The following is a 24,758-nucleotide window of genomic DNA, read 5'->3' as shown; positions in this document are numbered from 1 at the left end:
CTGGGCTCAGCTACTTGGACGCCTTAGGCTGCCATGACCAGGAGCCCCTCAGGCCCAGTGCTCCAGAACCTTCCATGTTTGCATGAAGTCATGAAACCAACATCGACTTCACCTAGATGCCTGGTCCGGGTGCACATGGGGCACTGAGAACACCCACAGGTAACAGGGTTGTCTCAGCCGCATGGTCACTGCAGAACCACCCGAGCACATGGCCAGGCGGTGAGGGACTCAGTGTGCGACTGACAAACCGGATGAGCTGAGGAAGCTGATTTCCCAGTGTCCAGGGCTGCCCCATGCTGGAGGGAGGGCAGAACTGCCCCAGAGGAGGTGACTCAGGCCCCTCAATGCGGGCATTTGTGGTTCCTCACTTTTACTCAAAACCAGGGAGCCAAAGGACCCATGAAATCCACAATGCGTAAAATGTGCATGATTAAAAATACACGATTCATGCATTCCTCTGCCTACATACAACTGAGAGTGAGAAGTCTTATTGCCAGGGTGGAAAGTACCCTGCAGGGGAGGCGTGTGGGAGCCGCCTGGCGATCTGGTCATCGGCCTCACGGGGTTCCCACGTCTCCAGGCTGATTGACCTCTGCCACTCTTATGAGATTTTACCCTCTTCTGAGAGAGCAGAAGAGAAGTTTGCTGCTAGGAAGATGGAAATACTGACATGTCCTATTTCTCACTGTGAATTGTAACTAAACTGAAGCAAACTCGCTTTTCTAACATTTTCCCAGTGGGTGGACTATAGATAGGGTTTTCCTTTTTTTGGTAATGTTTAACAGAAATCTTCTCTTGTTTAGTTTGTTTGTATACAAATTTAACTGCTTGAATAAGGGTGTGGATTGCAAGCGTAAGTGAGAGATTTTTTTTCTTAACACAAATAAGGTCCGTGATGGCCATTTCTGGCTTATGGTAGGATGGTTGTAGGTGCTGGCAGCATAGTCACCTGCCACTTCCTGCCTCAGTCTGCTGTGGTAGTAGAGAGATGCATAGATTGTTAAATATTGTGGGGTTTCTGGTTGTTTGGGTTTTTCTTGCAAAGATTACAGTACTTTGGTGGAGACAGATATGGAAACACAGATTCAATGCAAGGTGTTGAGGCTACAGTGGAGGTTGTGTGGGTGCAGTGGCCACGGTGAGGGACCTCAGGGCAGGGGCCGTGCCAGGCAGGGCATCAGCAGGCAGGACAGGCCAGGGAAGCGTCAGAGAGCTTGGCAAGCCTCCGGCTCATCTTCCTGTCACTGCCGCCACGTCATGCCTCATGAGGACCTCGGCGGTCAGATGCCCCTAGTGTAGAAGCTTCCCTCTTGACCACCAAATGCTCATGGAAGTTGTGCACGGTCAGTATTGGAAGCATGAAGCTGACGCCTAGAACTCAGAGAGGCTGATGACCCGTGTGGCCTTCGCCTTTGAAGCTGGGCCCTGAAGAGAGAGGGACAGCAGGAAGGAGAGCCTCTTATCAGATGTGGCGTGGAAGGCTGTGGGATAGGAGGGGAGTGTGGACTCCAGCCTTTTCTTAGGGCTCCTGAGTATGAGCAGAAAGCAGCAGGTGCAGTGAGTGGTTCTGGGCCCCAATCACGTGACCCTGCTGTGGGTGAGATGCTAGTGACAGAGCACACGCTCACCGGTGTGCCAGGCCTCTGCTTCCTGCTGCTCACCAGTGGGGGTCATGATGGTCTGTGGCCTGGCTTTGCCCGGCGATTGGTTCAGTGGACAGGCACAGAGGTCTTTCAGATGTGGGATGCTCAAGCCGAGAGGCCGGTGGTGCCTCGGGGTGCCTGGTGCCTGCTGCACTGGTGGGAAGCCATCAGAGCTGTGGGCGCAGCACCGTGCTGAGAACCCCTGGCTGTGAGCAGTAGACTGGTTCTCTCCCAGAGCCCCAGACCCAGCCGGGCTGTGTTTCTCCTTGAGTTCCCTTCTCAGCAGGGGCTGAGGACACTTCTGGGAAGTCTAACCCAGCTGTCCTTTTGCAGGTATGTTCAGTTCCTCAGTGGGCTCCTGTCCGGATCGGTGAAAATGAATGCCTCCCCGCTGTTCCTGCATTTCGTCATCCTCCACGGCACCCCCAACTTTGACACAGGTGGAGGTGAGTGTCCTCTATGACGTGGCACCTGCGATTGGCTGGCCAAGGCTTGGGGCTGCTCCTGGGCCTTTCAATTTAGATAAACCTCTGCTTTCTTTGTGAGAGGGTCCCGGATCTGCTCCTCTGCCTCCCTGGCAATTGACTGTGTCCCCCTTCTGTGGTCAGAGCGCCATGTTTATGTGGTTGGGGCAAGTTATTTAATCAGGAGAGGGACAGGCGGCCAGCAAGGGGGATCAGAAACACCCCTGTGTATATTCACAGTGACTCGGGCAGACAAGCATTGTTCTGGGCTGCAGCCCTGGTGGGTCAGCTGTGCAGTTGGCCTTGAGGTCACAAGCCATGGCAGAAGCCCAGTAAGAGAGGCACGAATGTGACCCTGGTGCATCTCATGAACCCATCTCCTCCTTCTCCTTTAAAATGACCCCACAGGAAAGCACAAAGTATGTAGCTGAGAGTGAGGACCCTGAGCCCTCCTCCCTTTCCCACTTAGATGAACACAGCACATGACTGGGGATCAGGGCCCTGTTCCCACATCCCCAGTTACCCAAAGGTGCACAGAACATATGGCTGAGGATCAGCAGGGCCCTATCCCTCCTCCCTAGTCCCATGCAGGAGCACGTGGCACATGGCACATGGCTGAGGGTCAGGGTCCTGTCTTCTCCTTCCCAGTCCCATGCAGACACACACAGCACATGGTTTGGATTCAAGACCCTGTCCCTCCTCGCCAGTCCCATGCAGGTGCTTGTTCATAGGTTTCTTTTGTCTCTGAAGTACATCAGTGCCTTCAGGTCCCCCTGGTCATCATGGCCAGAGTGACCTTGCCAAGCTGCTAGTTGCTTTGGAAGCAGCCTGGCTTCAATTCAGGAGCCTTTGACACCCTTTGGTTAAAGGTCAAACTGTGTTACTCTGCAGGCCTCTAGGACTGGGTCCGGGCTTTTCCTGCAGCAACCCTGTGGCTCCATGCACTGCCTTCCCAAACCTCAAAGGTCACAGGTGCAGTCTCCTGGTCTCCTCATCCCTTTCTTTCTTTCTGTTTACCAAATTCCTATTCATTCTGTACCAGTCATGCCTCTACAGACAGTTGTGCCTTTCTTTCAGTGTGCCGGCCCTTTCTGAAGCTCTACCAAGCCATGCAGCCTGTGTACACCTCCGGGATCTAGTGAGTGCTGCTGCTGCTGCTGCTGTGGGATCTGGACGGCTCAGGGAATTGCAGCTGAGCCTCAGCTGCCTGTCCTGCAGGAAGAGGATGGGAGGGTTCAGGTCAGAGAATGCCAAGAAGTCAAAGAAGAGTCCAGAGGGGAAAACACTGGGGTGGCCTGTGATTCAGCATCATGCCTCTGCCCTCCCTTCTGCCCTGCACCACTGTCTTTGGGCTGTCACACCAGTTGGCTCCATTAAGGGACATGGGAGCTAGAGGGCCCATTTGCTTTTTGGAGTATGGGGAGAGAGGGCCGTTTGCTTTTTGGAGTATGGTGGCGCCTCAGTTTTCAAGGGGGATTGATCCCAGAACCCCCTTTGATTACCCAAATCCGAGGATGTTCAAGTGTGTTTTATAAAACGGCATTGTCTTGAACTCCTGACCTCAAATGATCCACCCGCCTCGGCCTCCCAAAGTGCCAGGATTACAGGTGTGAGCCACCGAGTCCCTGGCCATCATGGTGAAACCCCGTCTCTACTAAAAATAAAAGAATTAGCCAGTCGTGGGGTTGCGCACCTGTAAACCCAGCTACTCGAGGTAGAGGCAGGAGAATCACTTGAACCTGGGAGGTGGAGGTTGCAGTGAGCCGAGATCGCACCACTACAGTCCGGGCTGGGTGACAGAGCAAGAGTCAAAGAAAGAAAGGCCAGGTTTGGTGGCTCATGCCTGTAATTCCAGCACTTTGGGAGGTGGAGGTGGGCAGATCACAAGGTGAAGAGATTGCGATCATCCTGGCCAACATGGTGAAATCCTGTCTCTACTAAAAATACAAAAATTAGCCAGGTGTGGTGGCGTGTGCCTGTAGTCCTAGCTGCTTAGGAGGCTGAGGCAGCAGAATTGCTTGAACCTGGGAGGCAGAGGTTGCAGTGAGCCGAGATCGTGCCACTGCACTCCAGTCTGGTGACAAAGTGAGAATCGGTCTCAAAACAACAACAACAACAAGAAACCCTGGCATTGTATTTTCATATAACCCATGAGTATTCTCCTGTATACTCTAAATCATCTCTAGATTACATACAATACCTAATTCAATGTAAAGGCTGTGAAAATAGTTGTTACAATGTATTGTTTTAAATTTCAGTTATTTTTATGGTTGCATTTTTATTTTTATTTATTTCCCACAATATTTCCTTTTTTTTTTTTTTTTTTTTTTTGAGGCGGAGTCTCACTCTGTTGCCCAGGCTGGAGTGCAGTGGTGCGATCTCAGCTCACTGCAAGCTCCGCTTCCCGGGTTCACGCCATTCTCCTGCCTCAGCCTCCCGAGTAGCTGGGAGTACAGGTGCCTGCCAGCGCACCCGCTAATTTTTTGTATTTTTAGTAGAGACGGGGTTTCACCGTGTTAGGCAGGATGGTCTCGATCTCCTGGCCTCGTGATCCGCCCGCCTCGGCCTCCCAAAGTGTGGGGATTACAGGCGTGAGCCACCGTGCCCGGCCTATTTCCTACAATATTTTCTATCACGTCAGTTGAGTCCATGAATGTGGAATCCAAGAATAGGGAGGGTTAACTGTGAGTGTATTGCAGAGTCCTACGATAGGATCTTCACGGCTGTGGTTTTTCTTTCTTGCTCCTTTCGATTTTGTTTTTTATTTTTATTTATTTATTTTTTTGAGACAGCATCTCGCTCTGTTGCCCAGGCTGGAGTGTAATGGCACGATCTCCACTCACTGCAACCTCCACTTCCCAGGTTCAAGCGATTCTCCCACCCCAGCCTCCTGAGTAGCTGGGATTATAGGCACCTGCCGTTATGCCCACCTAATTTTTGTATTTTTGTAGAGATGAGGTTTCACTGTGTTAGAGCCAGGCTGGTCTCAAACTCCTGACCTCAAGTGGTCTGCCTGCCTTGGATTCCCAAAATGCTGGGATTACAGGCGTGAGCCATGTCTGGCCTGCTTTGCATTTTAAACAAAAGGTAGCCACATATCCCCCAAATTTGTACACATTTCGGAGCTTTCTTTGTCTTTTTGTATGTGGAGAGGCATTTTATGAAAAGTTAGTAAAGGGAACAAATATTCTCACTACTCACAAAGAGCTGTTGTCACATTTCTGGGTTTGCTGTGGGCCCTGTGTGCACTGATGTCATTCTGGAATTGCACCTGCAGTTTGAAACTGTGGCTGTGCACACCCTGGGCCCCTTCCTCTAAGGCTGCATGGTCATCTCCAAGCTCGGGCCTCTGGGGTTGGACTTTAGTCACTCCAAGTCAGTCACTGACCATGATGATGCTATGAGGACCCTCCACAACCTGGGAGCTTTCTTTACCTTTTTAGATTCATTTAGATTATCAGGAATTAGATTCCGGGCTGATTGGGCATTCTGTGTAATTTCTGAGGTTTTGGTTGTGGGGTTACTTTTCTCTTCATGTATTCTTCCCACGAAATCAGGAAGTTACATAATGATCTGTCTTCTTCTTCATCCCAAAGCAACGTTGGCCCAGAAAATCCCAGCAGGATCTGCATCGTCATCGAGCCGGCCCAGCTTCTGAAGGGGGATGTCATGGTGAGTGCTCGCCGTGGCCGCAGATGTGTCTGTGTCCCCACTCTCCCAGGGGTGATGACTTGAAAACATGATTCTGTGTTAAAACAGTAACCCCACAAAAAAGTACGCTGTAAGAAGAATGAAAAGTAGCTCTTGCCTTAACTCTGGGGTCCCCCACCCCCGGGCTGTGGACCTTATCGGTCCGTGGCCTGTTAGGAACCGGGCCTAGCGAGCGAGCATGACCACCCGAGCTCCGCCTCCCGTCAGATCAGTGGCACCATGAGATTCTCAGAGGAGTGCAAACCCTATTGTGAACTGCGCGTGTGAGCGACCTAGGTTGCACACTCCTTAGAATGATGATCTGAGGTGGAAAAGTTTCATCCTGAAACCATCCTCCACCAGTCTGTGGAAAAATTGTCTTCTATGAAACTGGTCTCTGGTACCGAAAAGATTGGTGACCGCTGCCTTAAGGCATTTAGTTAACTTTCTGAATAAAACTATTTTAATTAAAGGGACAGAACAAATCTTTGTTCTTGATTCTCTTTCATTCTAGAGCCCCTTGAGATATATAACCTGGAAATTAATGTCCTAACTTGGCCACTCACCTCTGAGGATCCCTGTGTTCCTACTATAATTTGCATTCTTCACATGATCACTGGCCTCCCAGAGTGTGGGTGCAGAAATAGAATATTTATGTGTCATTAATAGCGAAAGTGTGAAATACAGCTGGTGCAATTACAGCTTGATTAATGATCAAAACAATGATTTCTCCAGATAATTTTGACTCTTGGGTGCGTTGGTTCTTGGAGGAGATTAGCTATTACATTTTTCCCTTTTATTTTTCTTGAATACAAAAAATTCATACATTTAAAATAATTTTAGGAAAGTTTTTTTTATCTGAAATAAGGTAAGCTTTTAAGGCATATGTATGACTTTCAGCATGCATAGAATCATAGAATGTAAACATTTCATGGCCTTGGAAGACCCACTTCTATAAGGCAATAGGGTGAATTGAGAATTAGCTTTTCATAGTATTATAAATGCCCCATACAAAGTTTTTTGAGGATTTTCATTAATTTCCCCATAACTCCTAGATTTTAAGATCTTTGCTTAGTGGGTGGTGAACTCCCTGCCCTGCTGGTCCTGAATTCTTGGAAAAATCAAATCAGCGAGGCCATCTGGACCTATCCACGCCTGCGGGGTCCCTCTGGGGCCTCCGGGTCTGTCCTGTTTCACATGCTCACCACCTAATTGAGGGGTTCTATAGGCCTGGAAGGCAGGTCTGGAACAACAGCTGGGCCCAGCCCTTTTCAAGGGATTGAGTAAGCACTTTATAAACATCTTGCCTCCCTTTTCATAGGCAAGAAAGCTGAGGCTTGGGGTGTGTCATACGTTTTTATAGGCCCATTTCCTCAGCTATCTGTTCTACTGTCCTGAGGAGGAGGACCTGGGCTGGAAGTCTGTCCTCAGCGGTGCCACACTACCGCTGCGGCGTCCCTGTGGTTGGAAGTGAGAGGGAGGACCAGAGGCGGAGAGATACATCCGCTCTGGTGTTCCCTCACATCCTGTGGTCCAGAAGGCAGCCCTGGGCTTGTTTCCTAAGAGACTTCAACCTGGAGGCTCCGTCTCCCAGGACACTTCCTGGGATCGTTGGACAAAGGGCCTGAGCCTTTATTGAGCATGGCCTATGTTCAGCACTTTACTTCTCCAGCCACTCTGGAACTGGGTCCAGTGTTCCAGCTTTAAAGAGGAGGCCAAGCTGGGCACAGTGGCTCACGCCTGTAATCCCAGCACTTTGGGAGGCTGAGGTGGGCGGATCACGAGGTCAGGAGATCGAGACCATCCTAGCTGACACGGTGAAACCCCGTCTCTACTAAAAATACAAAAAAATTAGCTGAGCGTGATGGTGGGCACCTGTAGTCCCAGCTACTCGGGAGGCTGAGGCAGGAGAATGGCATGAACCTGGGAGGCGGAGCTTGCAGTGAGCCAGATGACGCTACTGCACTCCAGCCTGAGCGACAGAGCGAGACTCCGTCTCAAAAACAAACAAACAAAATAATAATAAGAGGAGACCAAGAGGGGCTGGGGGTGATGCTGGTAGGATTTGCATCCGCCCTCATCTTGTTTGCGTAGTGTTCTACCTGCCCTAGGAGGTGACATCTCAAGGGCTGGTGCTCCCCGAACCAGGTCTTCAGTGATGAGTACTTGTGGCCCCATGGCTCCGTCCCTTTAAGATGACTCATGGGAGGCAGCTGAAGGACTCAGTCATGGAGGGTGACCTTCAGGCTAAGATGTGGCCTCCCCCCCCAGCAAGAGTATGGGACGGTCGTCTCCCCTGGGCTGTTTATGGGCTGGTAGCTGCAGGGTCTTCCTGAGACCAGGTGGGTCCCCCAGGAAGTGCCTGGCTCCTCTCCTCTCTTCCTAGCTACCTCCTCTTCCACCTGCCTCCTTCTCTCCTCCTTTTTTCTCTTCTCCCCTCTCTTCTCTCCCACCCCACCTTTACAAACTGTTCCCCCTCCTCTTGCCCTTCCTCCTCCTCCTCCTGCCTGCTCCCTCCCTCCTTCCTCCTCATTGTTTTCTGTGGCCCCTCCTTCCTACTGTCATTCATCCAGTAGTCTTTTTTTTTTTTTTAGTGTTTTGTGCTTTTTGAGTCGCCGTGCTTGGCTCTAGGCCCATGAGTGAAGTTTTTGCCCTGGAGGATCCTCGTGGGGACATGGGCTTTCTGGCAGGAGGGAACCTGCTGATACTGTGTGGCCCACAGAGGCCTTGATGAGATGGGGTGGGAGAGGTCACAGAAGGACTCAGATGGACGTGACCTGTGAGTTGGCTCCAGGTTGGAAGGGGTGTTATTATACAAATAGAGACGCAGCATCCCAGGCTTGAGGCACCCACAGAGGCTGATGCTGTTGTTAGGATGTCTGTCTTGCAAGGACAGCCGTTGTCTTGGAAGGTTGAAACCAGATTTTGTAGGGCTTACATATTTGCATATTTTGTTTTGGATGTAGACCTCTGCCCAGTGAAGACCATAGGGTTTGTGAGGATTAAATGTTGAGTCTCCCAGGATAGCGCCTGGCAGAGGATGAAACTGCATCGATGTGACCCTGTGGCGTCACCAGGTCACTTTCCTCTATCAGACCAGACTGTGGCTTAGTCTTTGGGACAGCCACTGCCTCTTCCCTCTGGAAGAACCCCCAGCACCCCACCCACCCTACAGGCCCTCTCTCTCGGTGCTGCGTCCTATCCTGTCCCACCCTGTAGTGGGCACCACAGCCCAAACGTGTGATCTGAGTAGACATCACATGTATCCCTGTTGCAGTAGCTGGAATGTGGCTTTGAGCGGGTGGCATGGGTGGAACTTGGAAGGGGTGTGGTGGAGGTTTGGGTTTGGCACTTGATAACTGAGGCAGGCCCAGGAACAGGGTGGGGCAGGGCGGATAGGGGCCGTGAGTGAGTGAAGGAGGCGGTGGCCTCCTTTCCTCAGCGTCCCACCTGCAGTGTCCCACCTGCAGCTCTTGAAAGTCTTCCCAGTGGCCGCCAGGCCACCCTGGGCTGGCATTCTCCAGCCTGCCATCTCCTCCTGGTCCTCTGTCCCTCCCTGGCTCTAACCTGCTTGGCATTCAGACTGTATGTCCCTTAGGCCACTGAAACCCGCTGGCCGCCTCATGCTGCCCCAGCTGATCCCACCATTATGTCCCCAAGCCCTGCGGATCCAGCACTGCCCACCCACCCTGGCCCTGACCTTTCAACTAAGGCTTTACCCTGGACAGCGCCCTGCTCGCCATCTCATTGGCTGTGCAGATTTGACACAGAGTCCTGCCTTCAGCCACCGTGATCGTGGCCCCACAAAGGCCCTTCCTTCCCCAGGACACCACTGCCTATCCTCTTGAGCTGCCCGCCGCGCGGTGCAGCCTGCAGCTCCTCTCTGGCCATGGTTTCTCTCCTGGGGAGGAGGTCCAAGTGCCTGTGCCTGACGTATGAACCCCTCATCCTCCAGCCCTGTCATTCAGCCCCAGGGACCCTGTGCTGTTGGTCATACTCCGCATCATTCTCTCGTGTCTCTCCTGTCTTGCTAATGTCATCCACCCATGTCAGAGGTTTGGCTCTGAGCTTGCGACTCGTGGGCGTGTGCTGCACTCTCCCTGAAGCTGGGCTCCATATTCTGGAATCCACACCCTGTCTGCACCTCCAAGGGTGGTGATACTCTCTAGCCATAGACTCCAGAGTCTGTCATCGTGCTCCTCAGAAGGGTGCCGATGCTTGGTAGACCTCAGAAACTCATGAGAAGTGGCCGTGGCTTGCCACTGCTGAGGGCCCTTAGGGGCCTGCTGCATCATCATCACCACCTTACAGACAGAGGCAGAGAATCAGTGGCTGAGGCCACATCCCCAGTGAGTCAGCTGAGCCAGAGTCTCTGAAAACCATTAAGACAGCAAGCCTCATACCTGCTGCCGGCTCCTCTGTTGAGTGGGTATGTGGCTGGCTGGAGGAGGCACGTTGCGGGCACGATGCTGTGGTGAAGTGTATCATGTCCTGGTGCACCCACGTCCGAGCAGAAGCCGAACGTCCCTGAAGAATTTGAAAGTGCGAAGGTTCTGGAATTCGGGTATCAGGTTTAGCTGTTGAGTTTCTTGAGGTGAATGTTTTATGCTGTGGGGGCATAAAATATTCCCTGTTTTATGAGTCCATGAGTTAAGAAATGCTGTGTTAGATAGGAGATTCCAGATCTTTTCACAGGAGATAGTTTGATAAAATAATTTCCTTCCTTCACCTTTGCTCATTCCTTACATGGAATTTTTCTAGGATTGCATTATGATTTGATTCATGCTTCCTGTGTTTACGTTTACTTTTTTGTACACTCTGTGCTTATTTTTTGCAGTGTTTTCAGAGGGGTGGAAGAAGATGTGGGTGATGGCTGAAAAGTGTACTTTTCCACCGCAGAAGGTTCTTTTTCCTTGCAGTGTTCATAGAAGTGATTAGCTAAGAGGTTTCGTTTGGTTATATATCTCTACGAAGCCTGATATACTTTTCTCCTGTTGTATTTTGCCAGGGCTGCCATCACAAAGCATGGCAGAATGGGCTTTGGTCTCAGCTTAAACAACAGAGGTGATTCTCCCACAGTCCTGGAGGCTGAGAGCCTGAGATCCAGGTATGGGCAGGGTGGTTTCTCCTGAGGCCTCTCTCCTTGACCTGGAGGTAGCCATCTTCTCCCTGTGTCCCCACCTGGGCTTCACTCTGTGTGTCTGTGTCCTCATCTCTTCTTCTTCCAAGGATACCAGTTATCATTCATTTGGGTCCAGCCTAGTGACCTCATTTCAATTTGTCTTTATGAAGGCCCCAGCTCCAAATACAGCCCTATGCTGAAGTGCTGAGACGTTCAACCCATGGATTTTGGAGGGACACCATTCAGCCTGTAACAACTCTGTTTATTAAATAAACCTCTTCTAGAAAGTTTAGTAAGATAATTAGTGCAGTCAGGTGCCACTGACGGCCCGGCCCCTGTGGCTAGGGTTTGTCACCAGCCTTTATCCTGGGAACGTTCAGTGTGTGGCCTGCATGAGAGGATGTGGTGGACACACGAGTGGGCAGTGCAGGGCTCCTGCTTCTGGGTGTCTGGGTCTTCCAGGGAGATGAGCATGCAGAGAGTTAGGGCAGGTGGAACTGAGCGTGGCAGAAGGTGCCCAGAGACAAGAGCTGAAGGTTAGGTGGGAGAGACAATTGCCAGCGTGTCAGAGAAGGAGTGACTTTGCAGCAGAGCTAACATCTGTGGTCGACCTGGAGAGTAGGAGTCCAGAGTGTCAGTGCCAGCACTCGCGTCAGAGTCTGGAGTGTATGTTGTGCCAAAGCCCAGAAATCTCAGTGCTGTTGACTCCCTCTGAAAATGATCTAAGGGAACAACACAGGAAGAAAAAAATGCAGTTGCACATTTCTCATTATTGGCAAAGCATTCTTAGAGAAGAACGGGAGCCATCCCCTCCTCCTGTTCACGCTTCTTCTGGGTGTTCTGAGGGTGCGCAGTGCAGGAGTAGCGCCGGATTCCTCCTCTCCAGCCTCCCCCCACCTTCCAGTGACCTACTCTGCCATGCTCAGCACAGGATGCCCACGCCGCCTTCACTTTGCCCTTCCTTCAGTTTTGCCCTGTGACTGCTTGACATGCTCTGCTGCAGGTTCACCGAGCAAACCTTAAGTTGAGAAGGCTCCAGTGGGGGAAGAAGTTACAGGGCCTTTTCTGTGTAAAGTTCAGATAATGCAGGTGGTTTTCTTTTGGCAACAGTCATGGCTTGGAGAGGATCCTAAGGAGCAGAAAGCACGTGCATAGATTTACACCCTGAAGACTGCAGATGTCTCGGCGCTCTCAGTCTGGGTGTTTTCTGAGGCTGTCTGTGTACTTTTGAAGGCGGAAAGTGGCTTCCCAGGCGGGCTAGCCATCCTTCATCCTTCTCCTTCGAAAGGCCTCTTGTCCTCTTTGAGATTTCCCCTCCGTGGTTCTCGTGTCTCCCTTGCCTGCAGGCACATCTGCCTGGCTTTCCTCATGAGGGCCTCTGCACTGGGACTTACTGGCAAAGGTTACAGCGGTCAAGTTCACAGAGAAGGAAGGGCCAGAGTCAAGTCTAACTGCGGAAAGTGACTTGGGAAAACAGAGCCCCACTTGCCGCTGCCTGGACTCAGTTTCTAGTAGATGGAGCTGCTGCAGGCAACAGCAAAGCTGACTTTGACCTGCCGTCTGCCTTCGCCTCGACACAGCCAGCCCATCCCTGCTTGGCCCTTCCCAGCTGCACACCTGACCCATCCCGTCTTTGCAATGTGCCTTTTGCAAAAGGTCAGATTCTTAAGCCTGCTCCTTTCAAAAGGGCAGAACCTCAAGAGGTTTAGTAAATATGGCGTTGTCAGGCAGTGCCATGGGGAGGGCAGCCGAGGCATTATGTAACCCTGCTCAGGAATTCACGTGGGCAGCGGGCCCATCAGGAGTCTGGCAGGGCTCCAGGGGCCTGATCCGGCTTGCTCCCTCCCTGGTCTTGTCTCTCAGGTCCAGGGCTTGTAAACACATGCTTCGTCTTGCTGCCCCTGCTCGGGCAAATCCACGGCCACTTAAATTTTGTGTTCATGGTTGCTGGCTCTAGAACCTTGCTCCAGTGACCTGACTTGTAAACAAAGGTGTTGCCTGCTCAAGAAGTTTTCACAAACAAATAGTGCTGTTGCTGGTTGTTTCTTAGCTAGGGCAGTTACATAAGGCCAGGGAAAATGAAAGTGTTCCCCTGAGACTCTGCCCCAGGAGAGGGTTCTACAGATCTCTGCTGGATGCATCACAGCATTATTTTGTGATTGTCTTTTCCCTCTCCCTTTTAGACTGGGCTGGGTCTTAATCCATGCGGTCATCTCAGCATGGTGGACTTGGTTGTGTTTTCATTTGCAGCCAATATTTACCCACCTTTCAATTGCTTTAGGTCATGAATTACAATATTGCGAACATCTGAAATCATTTTCGGCTCCAAGTAAAGAAATCATGGTTAGTGTTGGCCCTGCCTGACCTAAGTCTTTGACCTATGAGGCTTAGCTATCTAACTTTTTACCCTCCAAATATGTGGTTGTAGCTCATTCTCTGAGCTCACAAATTCCTTGAGGCCTGCATAGATAGTTGCCTGGGCCACCAGCGGAGCATTGAGTGAGAATGTTACTTTTTTCTGTTAGGGATGCTTTGAGGGTTTTGCTCTTTTGCTTAGTAAATTTAGGGGAAGCAGATCTGAATAGGAGCTGCCTAACAATGTCTGGCATTGTGGGAGGATAGGAACTTGAGGGCTGCCTTCTGAATTGGGGGCTGGCCTTCCTGGGGCTGATACCTTAAGCCTTGACTCTCTTGGTCCAAGGTGCTTTTTCTCTTGTTGATGGAGAGTTTGAAATAAAAATACACTTCTGTGGCCTGAAGTTAAGCAAGTCATCAGCTGTCTTTAAACACTGAATTGATGGATAACTTCTTTGAGAATTCCATGTGTCTGCCTTCGACTTGGTGTACTTCAGGAGCAAATGACGTCAAGGCAGGGCTCTGTTCCTGGTCACCAGCAACTTGTCCAGTTCAGTCAAGGTCACAGACATATTTTTATACCACTATTAGAAAATACATTTTGGCTATGGTTTCTGAATTGCCTCATCAAACTAAAAGAAAGCAAGAGTGCTTGCAGGCCTTCCCATTGAGATCATCATTCACCCCATATGTTTTTGCATACCAAGTGCCCTCTCTCTAGAAGCTTATGCCCTTTAAATAATATATTCATATAAATATAGCATATCATTATTGGATTTACAACTTATATTAATATGTAGTGCTAATTTAATCTTTGTAACAACATAGCCAGGTCAGTATCATAATACTCATTTTGTGGTCAGAGAATGTAAAGTCTAAAGAGGCAGCAACTTTCCCAAGATCTGAGTGCTCCCAGCAATTTGTGATGTCAGCATCACACCCACGTACTTTTGTGGTAGGCTCTACGATAGCATAGTGACAGGCCATGTGCAGCCTTTGTTGCAGGGCTTGCTATTTCTCATTTCGTTTTTCTGTGCTGCAGAATTGTGACTGCACATCTTTGAATTGTTATTTTAAATGCAGATATTCTAAAATCTGAAGGCAAAGGATCAACGTATTCTAGAAACACTCTGGGGAGACCCAGGTAAATAAAATTAAAGCCCGAGGGATGGAGGGAAAATTATAGACTTGAATCACTCTAATCTTTACAAAATGCTTGCATTACTTTTATATCTTAAAGGGAGGCATTTGGGGGCTGTCGTACCAAGTACCACGTTGATTGTTCTTTCTGTTATGTGTTACAATCGTAATTCTGATCTCTTGCCATTGGTCTTAAAAAGATTTGTTGATGTGGATAATGCATAATTATTGCACACTATGGAGGGCTCCTGGTTGGTGAGTGGATTTTGTCTCGAGATCTGACCTGCTGTGTTGACGGTGGTTGCTGGGAGCTCTGAGGTAGGGAAAATCCTGTGGTTTTCCGTGTCTTTCAGAAGAAGCTGGAGTCAGTTCATGATTTGGTCTGGAGGACTGGAGGGGGTGGTTTTTACCTCCCTTAATCAAGGGGAAAGAGGTTTAATATGAAACAGGGAGTGTGTATCATGAGGCCGTTAGGATCTCAAGCCAGCAAACAAAGTTAGCCTTAAAATACTCAGAGAAACCTCTGAAGGGAGGGCCATGGGATTTCAGGCAGCTGTTGTTCCCTGCCAGTGGGATAGACCACTCTTTCTTTCACTGCGGAGCCTTAGGAGTATTTGAAAGCTTGTGCCGTGAAAAATAGGAGAATCGTATGGGGCCTGGAGAGGAACCTGTTTGGGACAGGCCGATTCCCATCTCATGCCCCTCTGTACCTCCTGGGCACTGTGGCCTGCTTTCTCCTCCCGTCTGGTATGTGGACGGGAGGGATTGCTGCAGGAGGATTGCTGCAGGAGGAGCATTGTGTTTGTGTGTAGCTGCTGTGAGGAGCATTGAGGGGAGCATCCTGGATTCCTGGAGAGGGAGGGCGGGACCTGGTCTGGAAGGAGGCCCTGTGCTGGGTGGAGTGGTACTGACAGGAGGGGCACAGTGAGCTGCGGTTGGGGATATTCCACTGTGCCTCTTATGCGGCCCTGCCTGGAGCCCACAGCTCCCTCCGTTTCACTCCCCGCCTGCCGGGACCGAGCCCACAACTACCTCCTGAGGAGTTTCCTGCCCCCTGTGAGCAGACTTTGGCACCCATGGCAGCACATGCTGCTCTAACTGCGTGAGCCATCAGCTGACATCGTGTTGTTGTTTTTATTTTTTTAAATCTCTGGTTCCCTTAAATATTTATAAAATTTGAGAGCAAGACTGTCTTGAATTGGGGCTTCTCTTTTCCTTTCCCCTTCCCTAACCACTTTTCACTCCCCATTTGTAAGGCACCCAGTGGGAAGAAGGCAGATGGGGGAGAGGTGGGTGCTGTCATCCCTAGCAATGGGGGCGCATGTGTGGATTTACCCCTGGCCAGAAGGACCTCCCTCTGGGGATCTCTATAGTGTGCCCTGGGTTGAAGCATTTGATGGGTGGTCAGTGTAGTTGAGTGTAGGGTGTGGGGAGCTCAGAGGAGGGGCCCAGATACTCTCAGAACATCCTGAAAGGATCCCTGCAAGGACAGCCTTCGATTGAATCTTGCTGAGAAATCAGTCTCAGACAGAGGTGGTAGATTTGTGGCCAATGTGCCATTGGCTGTTGGAAAGCAAATTGAGGCAACAATTCTTCACAATTCCAGTTCTCTAGTTGCAAATGCCCTGGTTCCTGGGCCCCTGGAGGTGAGGCCTGGGTCTGAGCCCCATGTTTACAGTACCCTTGGCCAGCGCCAGACCGTGCAAGGGAGACCCAGTCATGTTTGTCAACAGGGAACATCCTTCCACAGTCTTAATTATATTTTTTGGTTTATTTATCCCTCCCTTTCCTTGCAGATAGCACAAAGGTAAACATCTTCTGGTTCTGCCTGGAGTTACAGCTCCCTGCCTCCTGGGCTGGGCTTCTGGGCTTTTTGTTCCTCTGGTAGACGTTTGTCTGCTTAGGGAAGACAGAGCCCTCCCTGCCGCGTTCTGCTGCATGCTAGTCCGGATCATACCTGCTGTGGTGGCTTGTCATTTACTGTTGTGAGGCATGTGATATTGTAAAGCCATCTTCCTCCAAGAAAAGTCTCACTTATGGGAACGTGTCTGTCTCTGGTAGTCACTACCCCACAGCCTTGTGGTGGGGGAGGTGCCCATCTGTGCACGGTTTGGTCTGAGAGCAGAATCTAGCCTGTCCAGGGCCTTCGACCCTCTGAGGATTTGGGAAAGTGCCACTACCTGGTGGTCCTGCTCCTGTTCTCTGAGTGAGGGGTGTCCCTGCCCTGCAGCTCTCCTGTCTGTGGCCTGAGAACCCTCCCAGTGATGCCAGTGCTGTGCACGGTCACAAGAAGCAGGTGGTCCCCAGTTATAAAGGCAGGTCAGGACACGAAGCCTTCTGCTCTGCCCACCATTCCACACATGCCAAGCATCTGCAAGGAGGGGTTCTACCCTTTGGCTCATTGGCACAATCATTTAGGGTGCTTGAGCTGCACCCTGGAGACCTCATGAACCCCAGCTTGAGTACAAATCACATCAGGGTGATTCTGAACACTTGTCTCACACGACCCCCAACAGGACCTCTGGACAGCCAGTCATGGGAAGCTAAATGCCAACACCCTCTCTGTCTCCCTCTCTCCCTTCCTCCTCCTTTGTGTCTCTGTCTCTAAATTACAGCATGCACATAGTCATTTAGCATAGTACACACAGTAATGACCGGCTGCTTCTTTTTGGAAAACAAAAAGCTTTAAGTTGCAACATGGAGCGCTGAGATCAAAGAAAAGCTATCACAATCAGTTGTTAAAGTCTAGAAAAAAGAGACCACGGAATTTCATTTTTCAGATGTGTTCCAAAACAGGGCACATTCTCGCGGTCTGAAAGGGTTTAGGTGTAGCCTCTCTGAGGACTAGCGATGGTGGTGTTCAGGCTGTGGTTCCATAGGAGCAGCACAGGGAACACATTGAAGCCTCCGGGGACCCCCGCACCCAGCAGCAACAGTGTGGTGCCTCTGCCTGCAGCCCAGCTGTCTGCAGGCGCCTTTGTCCAGGGCTGGAGTTCCACTCCAAAGCGTGAACTCCCAGCCAGAGTCCAGAGGGGAGGCCCTGCTGTGCCGGCCTCTGCAGTGTGTTCCTTGCTGGGAACGTGTGTCCCCGCTGCAGCTGCTTTGTTTTGTTTTTTCTCTCTAACGCAGGTGAAATGCTACCACAAGAAATACCGCTCGGCCACACGTGACGTCATTTTCCGCCTGCAGTTTCACACTGGGGCTGTGCAGGGCTACGGGCTGGTGTTTGGGAAGGAGGATCTGGACAATGCCAGCAAAGGTGAGGCACGGAGCTGGCAGCCCTGTGCTTGTGGGCAGCTGTGGTTGAACCTCCTTGGTTGATTCTTTCACTATCCTCTCTACCCCGCTTTCCAGAATTCAGCCTACTGACAAAATTGTTCCCAAATTAGGAGAAAGTGATCATTGATCTCTGGGGGAAAAAAATTATGGATAACCAATGATACTGCCTATACTTTCTGTATCATGGGCCATCTTTATTGCAGATTTGGGAGTGGTGCTGTACTGGTTGGAATAAAGGACAAAGTCAATCCATACTTTTCTGGTTAATCATCTCCACAAATGTGTGAAAATACATTGTTTTTTCAGATGACCGTTTTCCTGACTATGGGAAGGTTGAATTAGTCTTCTCTGCCACGCCTGAGAAGATTCAAGGTGGGTAGCTTGGTGGAACACTGGGAGGTCCTTGTTGACACAGATGGAAGGTACATGATGGCTATGCTGGGGCTACAGTACTAGTCTCCTGCCTTTGCACATATTTGGAGACTTCTGTAATTAATTTTCTTTAAATATAGGATAGTGGATAGTGGAACAAGAAGGCCCCCTTGTGTCAGTAAGCCCCAGAAGTGGTGTGACTTGCCCACAGTGAGGGCAAGTCTCTGCCAGGAGAGCCTCGGGCATGACTGGCCATTCTTGCAGGAGTAAGGTGGTATTGCATTGTGGTTTTAATTTTCATTTCCCTGGTGGTTAGTGATGTTTAGCATTTTTTCATATGTTTGTTGGCTATTTGTATATGTTTTGAAAAATGTCTGTTCACTGGATTAAGAAAATGTGGCACATATACACCATGGAATACTATGCAGCCATAAAAAAGGATGAGTTTGCATCCTTTGTAGGGACATGGATGCAGCTGGAAACCATCATTCTTAGCAAACTATCACAAGAAGAGAAAACCAAACACCGCATGTTCTCACTCATAGGTGGGAACTGAACAATGAGATCACTTGGACTCGGGAAGGGGAACATCACACACTGGGGCCTATCATGGGGAGGGGGAGGAGGGAGGGATTGCATTGGGGAGTTATACATGATATAAACGTCATGCACATGTACCCTAGAACTTAAAGTATAATAAAAAATAAAAAATTAAAAATTAAAAAAAAAAAAAAAAAAAAAGAAAAATGTCTGTTCATATCATTTACCCACTTTTTGATGGGATTATTTGGTTTTTTTTTTTTGAGGATTTGTTCGAGTTCCTTGTAGATATTAGATATTAGTGCTTTGTCAGATGCATAGTTTGCAAATATTCTCTCTCACTCCGTGGGTTCTGTTTACTCTGATGATTATTTCTTTTGTGGTATAGAAGCTTTTTAGTTTAATTAGGTCCCATTTACTTATTTTTGTTCGGTTGCATTTGCTTTTGAGGTCTTAGTCATTAATTATTTGCCTAGGCAAATGTCCAAAAGAGTTTTTCAACTATGTGGTCTTCTAAACTCTTTATGGTTTCAGGTCTTAGATTTAAATCTTGGATCCATCTTGAGTTGATTTTCAAAATATAAGGTGAGAAATGGGGATCCAGTCTTACTCTTCTACATGTGGCTAGCCAGTTTTCCCAGCACCATTTGTTAAATAGGATATTCTTTCCCCAATTTGTGTTTTTGTATGCTTTGTTGAAGATCAATCAGTTGTAGTCAGTTGTATTTCTGGATTCTCTCTTCTGTTCCATTGATCTGTGTGTCTACTTTTATACCATGATGTTTTGGTAACTGTAGCCTTATAGTATAGTTTGAATTCCAATAATGTGATGCCTTCAGATTTTTTTATGTTTTGTTTTTAGGATTGCTTTGGCCATTTGGGCCCCTTTTTGGTTCCATATGAATTTTAGGATTTTTTTTTTCTAATTTTGTGAAAAATGATATTAGTATTTTGATAGGAATTGCAATGAATCTGTAGATTGCTTTGGACAGTATGGTCATTTTCAGTATATTGATTCTTCCAATCCATGAGCATGGGATGTGTTTCCATTTGCTTGTGTCATTTCTGATTTCTTTCAGCAGTATTTTGTGTTCTCCTTGAATAGATCTTTCACCTTTTGGTTAAGTATATTTCTAGTTTTTTCTTTTTTTTTTCAGCTGTTGTAAAAAGAATTGAGTTCTTAATTTCATTGTCAGTTTGGTCATTGTTGGTGTATAGCAGTGCTACTGATATGTGTGCATTGATTTTGAAACCTCATACTTTACTGAATTCGTTTATCAAATCTAGAAGTCTTTTGGAGGAGTCTTTAGTGTTTTCTAGGTATATGATCATATCATTGGCAAATAGCAACAGTTTTAATTCCTCTTTTCCAATTTGGGTGCTCTTTATTTCTTTCTCTTAGCTGATTGCTCTGGCAGTACTGTTCCAGTACTATGTTGAATAGAAGTGGTGAAAATGGGCATCTTTGTCTTGTTCCACTTCTCAAGGGGAGTGCTTTCAACCTTTCCCCATTCAGCATGACATAAGCTGTGGGTTTGTCATATGTGGCTTTTATTATTTCAAGGTAAGTGCCTTCTACGCCTGGTTTGTTGAGTGTTTTTATCATAAAGTGATGCTAGATTTTATCGAATGCCTTTTTTGTATCTACTGAGATGACATATGGTTTTTGTTTTTTATTCTGTTTATGTGGTGCATCACATTTATTGACTTCTATATGTTCTGAATCATCCCTGCTTTCCTGCGATGAAATCCACTTGATCATGGTGTATTATCTTTTTAATGTGCTGTTAGATTCAGTTAGCTAATATTTGTTGAAGATTTTTGCATCTATGTTCATCAATCAGGGATATTGGTCTGTGGTTTTCTTTTTTTTGGAGACGGAGTCTTGCTCTGTCGCCCGGGCTGGAGTGCACTGGCCGGATCTCAGCTCACTGCAAGCTCCACCTCCTGGGTTTATGCCATTCTTCTGCCTCAGCCTCCTGAGTAGCTGGGACTACAGGCGCCCGCCACCTCGCCTAGCTAGTTTTTTGTATTTTTTTAGTAGAAACGGGGTTTCACCGTGTTCGCCGGGATGGTCTTGATCTGCTGACCTCGTGATCCGCCCGTCTTGGCCTCCCAAAGTGCTGGGATTACAGGCTTGAGCCACCGCACCTGGCCCGGTTTTCTTTATTGTTGTTGTTGTATTATTTCCTGGCTTTGGTATCAGGGTGATACTGGCTTCATAGAATGAGTTAGTTAGGGATGATTCCTCTTTCTCAGTCTTTTGAAATTGTTCAGTAGGATTGGCACCAATTCTTCTTTGAATGGATGGCAGAATTCAGCTGTGAATCCATCTGGCCCTGGGCTCTTTTTTATTGGCATTAAAAAACATTATTGATTCATTTTCACTGCTTGTTATTAGTCTGTTCGGGGTTTCTGTTTCTTCCTGATTTAATCGAGGAGGGTTGTCTGTGTCTAGGAATTGACCAATTTTCTCTCAATTTTCTAGTTTATATACATAAAGGTGCTCATAATAGTCTTGAATTATCTTTCATGCTGGTTGTAATGTTTCCAGTTTCATTTCTAATTGAATTTATTGAATTTTCTCTCTTCTTGGTTAATCTAGCTAATGGTCTATCAATTTTGTTTATCTTTTCAAAAAACCAGCTTTTTGTTTCATTGATCTTTTGTATTTTGTTTCAATTTCATTTAGTTCTGCACTGACTTTTGTTTTTTTATTTTCTTCTACTAGCTTTGAGTTTAGTTTATTCTTGCTTCTCTAGTTCCTTGAGGCTTGACATTAGGTTGTCAATATGTGATCTTTCAGACTTTTTGATGTAGGCATTTAATACTATAAACTTTCCTCTTAGCACTGGCTTTGCTGTATCCCAGAGGTTTTGGTAACTTGTGTCACTATTATCATTCATGTCAAGGAATTTTTAAATTTCCATCATGATTTCATCATTAACCCCAAAGTAACTAGCATTTTAAAAAGAGAATTAGAAGTACAGTAGGCTGCAAGTATTATCTGCAAAACAAATTTTTCCCGTAAAACATATATTTCAAAAGAAACCAGTCCCTTTATCATCAAGGTGAATTGTCCAGATCCATCACCAAGATCCACATGCATGGAAGTTTTGCTTCCCTTTTTAATCGTTGTGGAAATATTCATGCTTTTTCTGTGTTCATTGTCAACGATTTAGGCAAAAACCTTTAAATACACGGCTTGTGTGTTAAAAATCCCCTTGGTATTCTTAGAAAGACTTGAAGGGAGGAGTGTAGATCTAGGAGCCTGGAGCCTGGTTTCAAATCTGTGGGCTCTGAGGCTCAGAGAGAGCTTACCAGGCGCCTGCGTCCTCATCAGTGAGGTGGTTTGAAGACTCCTGTTTTGCAGAAGTGTCCAAGCCTGGTACACGGTGGACAAAAGATCAGTGCTTACTTCCCCCTTCCCCCTGGTGGTTTTAACTATGGTTCTATTTGTGGAAAACCCTCCACATTCTCTGATTACTGTCGTGGCTCCTGGCGGGAGGGTGGAGAATGGAGAGGCTTCTCTCTCCTGCTCAAGCCAGGCTGCTCACCTGCCCTTATAGTAGAGTCAGGTGGACGGAGGTAATGGGTTTCACTCGGACTCATGTTGCTGCCTGTGCCCTGTGCAGGGTCCGAACACTTGTACAACGACCACGGCGTGATTGTGGACTACAACACGGCAGACCCACTGATACGCTGGGACTCGTACGAGAACCTCAGTGCAGATGGAGAAGGTGCGTGTGGTCATCTTGTGTGCAGTTATAGAGGAGAGAACACAGGGAAGACAGCCCACTGAAAGATCTGAAGTATTTTGCAGTCTGCTCAGAAGAGGAAAATCTCCCTCTTTTCTCAGAGGTCCAGAATCACACCTTTGTGTGACACAGTTGTGAGTTTTGAGGGTCTTCATGAGAATAAGGCATGGTGAGTTTGGGTCAGGGCTTTTTGTGAAGCTGTAATGGGTGGATGAGCTGTCAGTGAAGTTATATCCAGGAGCTCCTTGACCTGAACTTGTGTGTATGTATAATGCCAGGGACTGTTCCCCCTTCTTCCTTCCCTTCCTGTTTGCATGTGGGGATGCCAAGCGCTGACCATAGCCAACCTAGCTACTGTTGTACGGCCCTACACGCAACAGACATCTTGTTTTAATTTCTGTTTGCTTGTTAGTCTAGTGTTCCTGATTTATGACTGTATCATTTAAATCTCATTTTCATGAGACCATCTCATCCAAACATGTCCTCTGTTCACCTGTGGAATATGCATATTGGGTCACAGCTAGGAACATCAAGGAGGAAAGGAAGGAAGAAGCAGCTGTGTGCTGGAATCTCTGCAAGACACAACTGGAGGCTGATTTCAAAGGAGGGGAATTGAGGCTTTTCCTGGCACGTCATGCTGATCTCTTATCTTTTTCAACTACTGACTGAGAGTCAGACTTGGTTTGGGAAAGAAATTAAAACACTTTTTGTCAGATTAGTTACATCCAGATGTGAAATAGCTAAAAGCAAGTGTTGTGGAAAGAACCGCAGTAGCACCCCATCTTTGTGGATCGCGGAGCTTCCCATGACTCCAGGAAGGTGGTATCTGTGGTCAGTGAGAAAGGACACCAATTGTGTGTCCCAGGGCAGCACACGGCTCCTCTCTGTTCTTCTGGGGAGAAGCTTGCTCCTTCATAGGCCTTGTGGGATGGAATTTCAACTCAAGGAATTGTTGCAACTCAAATACAGCTGTACCAGAGGTGGAGACCCACAGATGGAATATTGATAGTAAGGGCATTAAAACACAGATGAAATGTGGGGCTAGTGGGCAAGGTGTTGTGGGCAGGGAGAGCCTGGCTCTGGCCTCTAAAGTAAACAGAGTGTTCTTTGCTGGTGTGAATTACTCAGCACGTCAGTCCTTCCAGATAACCAGCACATTAAAAGAAATGTAGCTGAAAACTCTTGGAAAACGATATATTGTCTCTCAAAAGATCACAGTGCACACTGGAATCTTAAAGCCATGAGATTTATCAAACAACAGTTAACAAACTTTTGATCACAGAGCTCTTTTTCCAGTTACGTCTCTTCGCATCTGCACAGCTATATTCTATCCATCACACGGTGATGTTTTCCACTGGAGGAGAGAAGGGTAAAGCGGTGGTTGGTGAAGTGTGTAAATAATCAGTGCAAGGCAAGATGGGGAAAGGGGCTAATTTGGAGAGCTGGGTGGGGACTCTGAGGACAGCTGACTCAGCATCCTAAATTCCAGGCTGAGGCCAGTGGATTTGACTAGAGAGGTCCCTTGCTGCATGGGAGCCAGCGAGCAGGGCTCTGTTGTGAGGCGATGAATCGGTGGCTGTGCCGAGTCTCCTGGAGACCAGGAAGCAAGTTGTGAAAAGCACATTCTCGTGATGCTGGGAGGTTCCTTGCTTGCCGAGGGAGGGGTGAGCCTGGAGGGTTATTGACCATGAGGGAGGCAGGGGTTCTAAAACACTGGTGGGTGGTCTCTGTGCCGATGCCACAAGAAGGGAGCAGTGAAGTCCGGTGGACAGTGTGGAGGAGCCCCAGCTCCTGTGAGGAGCGTGCTCTGGAGGGCAGCTCTGTGCTCAGCCCCTCCATGGGTGCCCCGCTCTTGTCCCCAAACTGGCTCCCAGCTGAGCCTGTGACCTGCCTGCGGGGCAGGCTTTATCCTTCCCATGTCACAACCAGGGAACTGAAAGCTGGGTGCCTGTGGCCACATCACTCACAGGTGATGAAGGACCCACGTTGATTTTATGTAGAAAACATAGACAGAAGATCAGTTGAGTGTTCACCACCCTTTAGGGGTTACATGAAACTTTACAGAGAATCTGTGGAAGTATGTATGTGAGCATGTGTGTATAGATCCATACGTTACGTTGTGGAGGACTGGACTTGCTGTTATCACTGGGTGAAATAGACAGAATTCAGTCTTAAACACTCTCAACCACCGCAGTGTCTCCTGAAGATGCAGAGGGAGACACTTCTTTACTTTAAGGCCCTCTCAGCCTATTCACGCTGCCTCAACAGATGACCGTAACCTGGGTGTCTTAAACAACAAACATGTATTTCTCCTACTTTGAGAAGCTGGAAAGTCCAAGATCAGGCAGCCAGCCTGGCGGATTCTGGTGAGGGCTGTCATCTGGTTGCCGACTCC

At 48.3% G+C, this 24,758-nt stretch overlaps 1 protein-coding gene across 14 annotated transcripts in view; it reads left to right on the top strand.

The window, feature by feature from the left end:
- Nucleotides 1-24,758, top strand: part of TNS3 (tensin 3) — a 353,662-nt gene that overhangs the window by 212,377 nt on the left and 116,527 nt on the right. For all 14 annotated transcript variants that reach the window (XM_033194200.1, XM_033194198.1, XM_033194194.1 and 11 more), the window contains 6 exons: nucleotides 1,977-2,089; nucleotides 3,185-3,245; nucleotides 5,704-5,779; nucleotides 17,544-17,673; nucleotides 18,000-18,065; nucleotides 22,241-22,345. In XM_033194200.1, the coding sequence (XP_033050091.1) occupies nucleotides 1,977-2,089; nucleotides 3,185-3,245; nucleotides 5,704-5,779; nucleotides 17,544-17,673; nucleotides 18,000-18,065; nucleotides 22,241-22,345 (551 nt within the window). The remainder of the gene's footprint in view (nucleotides 1-1,976; nucleotides 2,090-3,184; nucleotides 3,246-5,703; nucleotides 5,780-17,543; nucleotides 17,674-17,999; nucleotides 18,066-22,240; nucleotides 22,346-24,758) is intronic.

Source organism: Trachypithecus francoisi, unplaced genomic scaffold (assembly GCF_009764315.1).
Source record: "Trachypithecus francoisi isolate TF-2019V2 unplaced genomic scaffold, Tfra_2.0 Lachesis_group4, whole genome shotgun sequence".
Lineage (NCBI taxonomy): Eukaryota > Metazoa > Chordata > Mammalia > Primates > Cercopithecidae > Trachypithecus > Trachypithecus francoisi.
The sequence above is the reverse complement of the archived record's forward strand: the minus strand, read 5'-3'. Positions and strand labels throughout refer to the sequence as shown.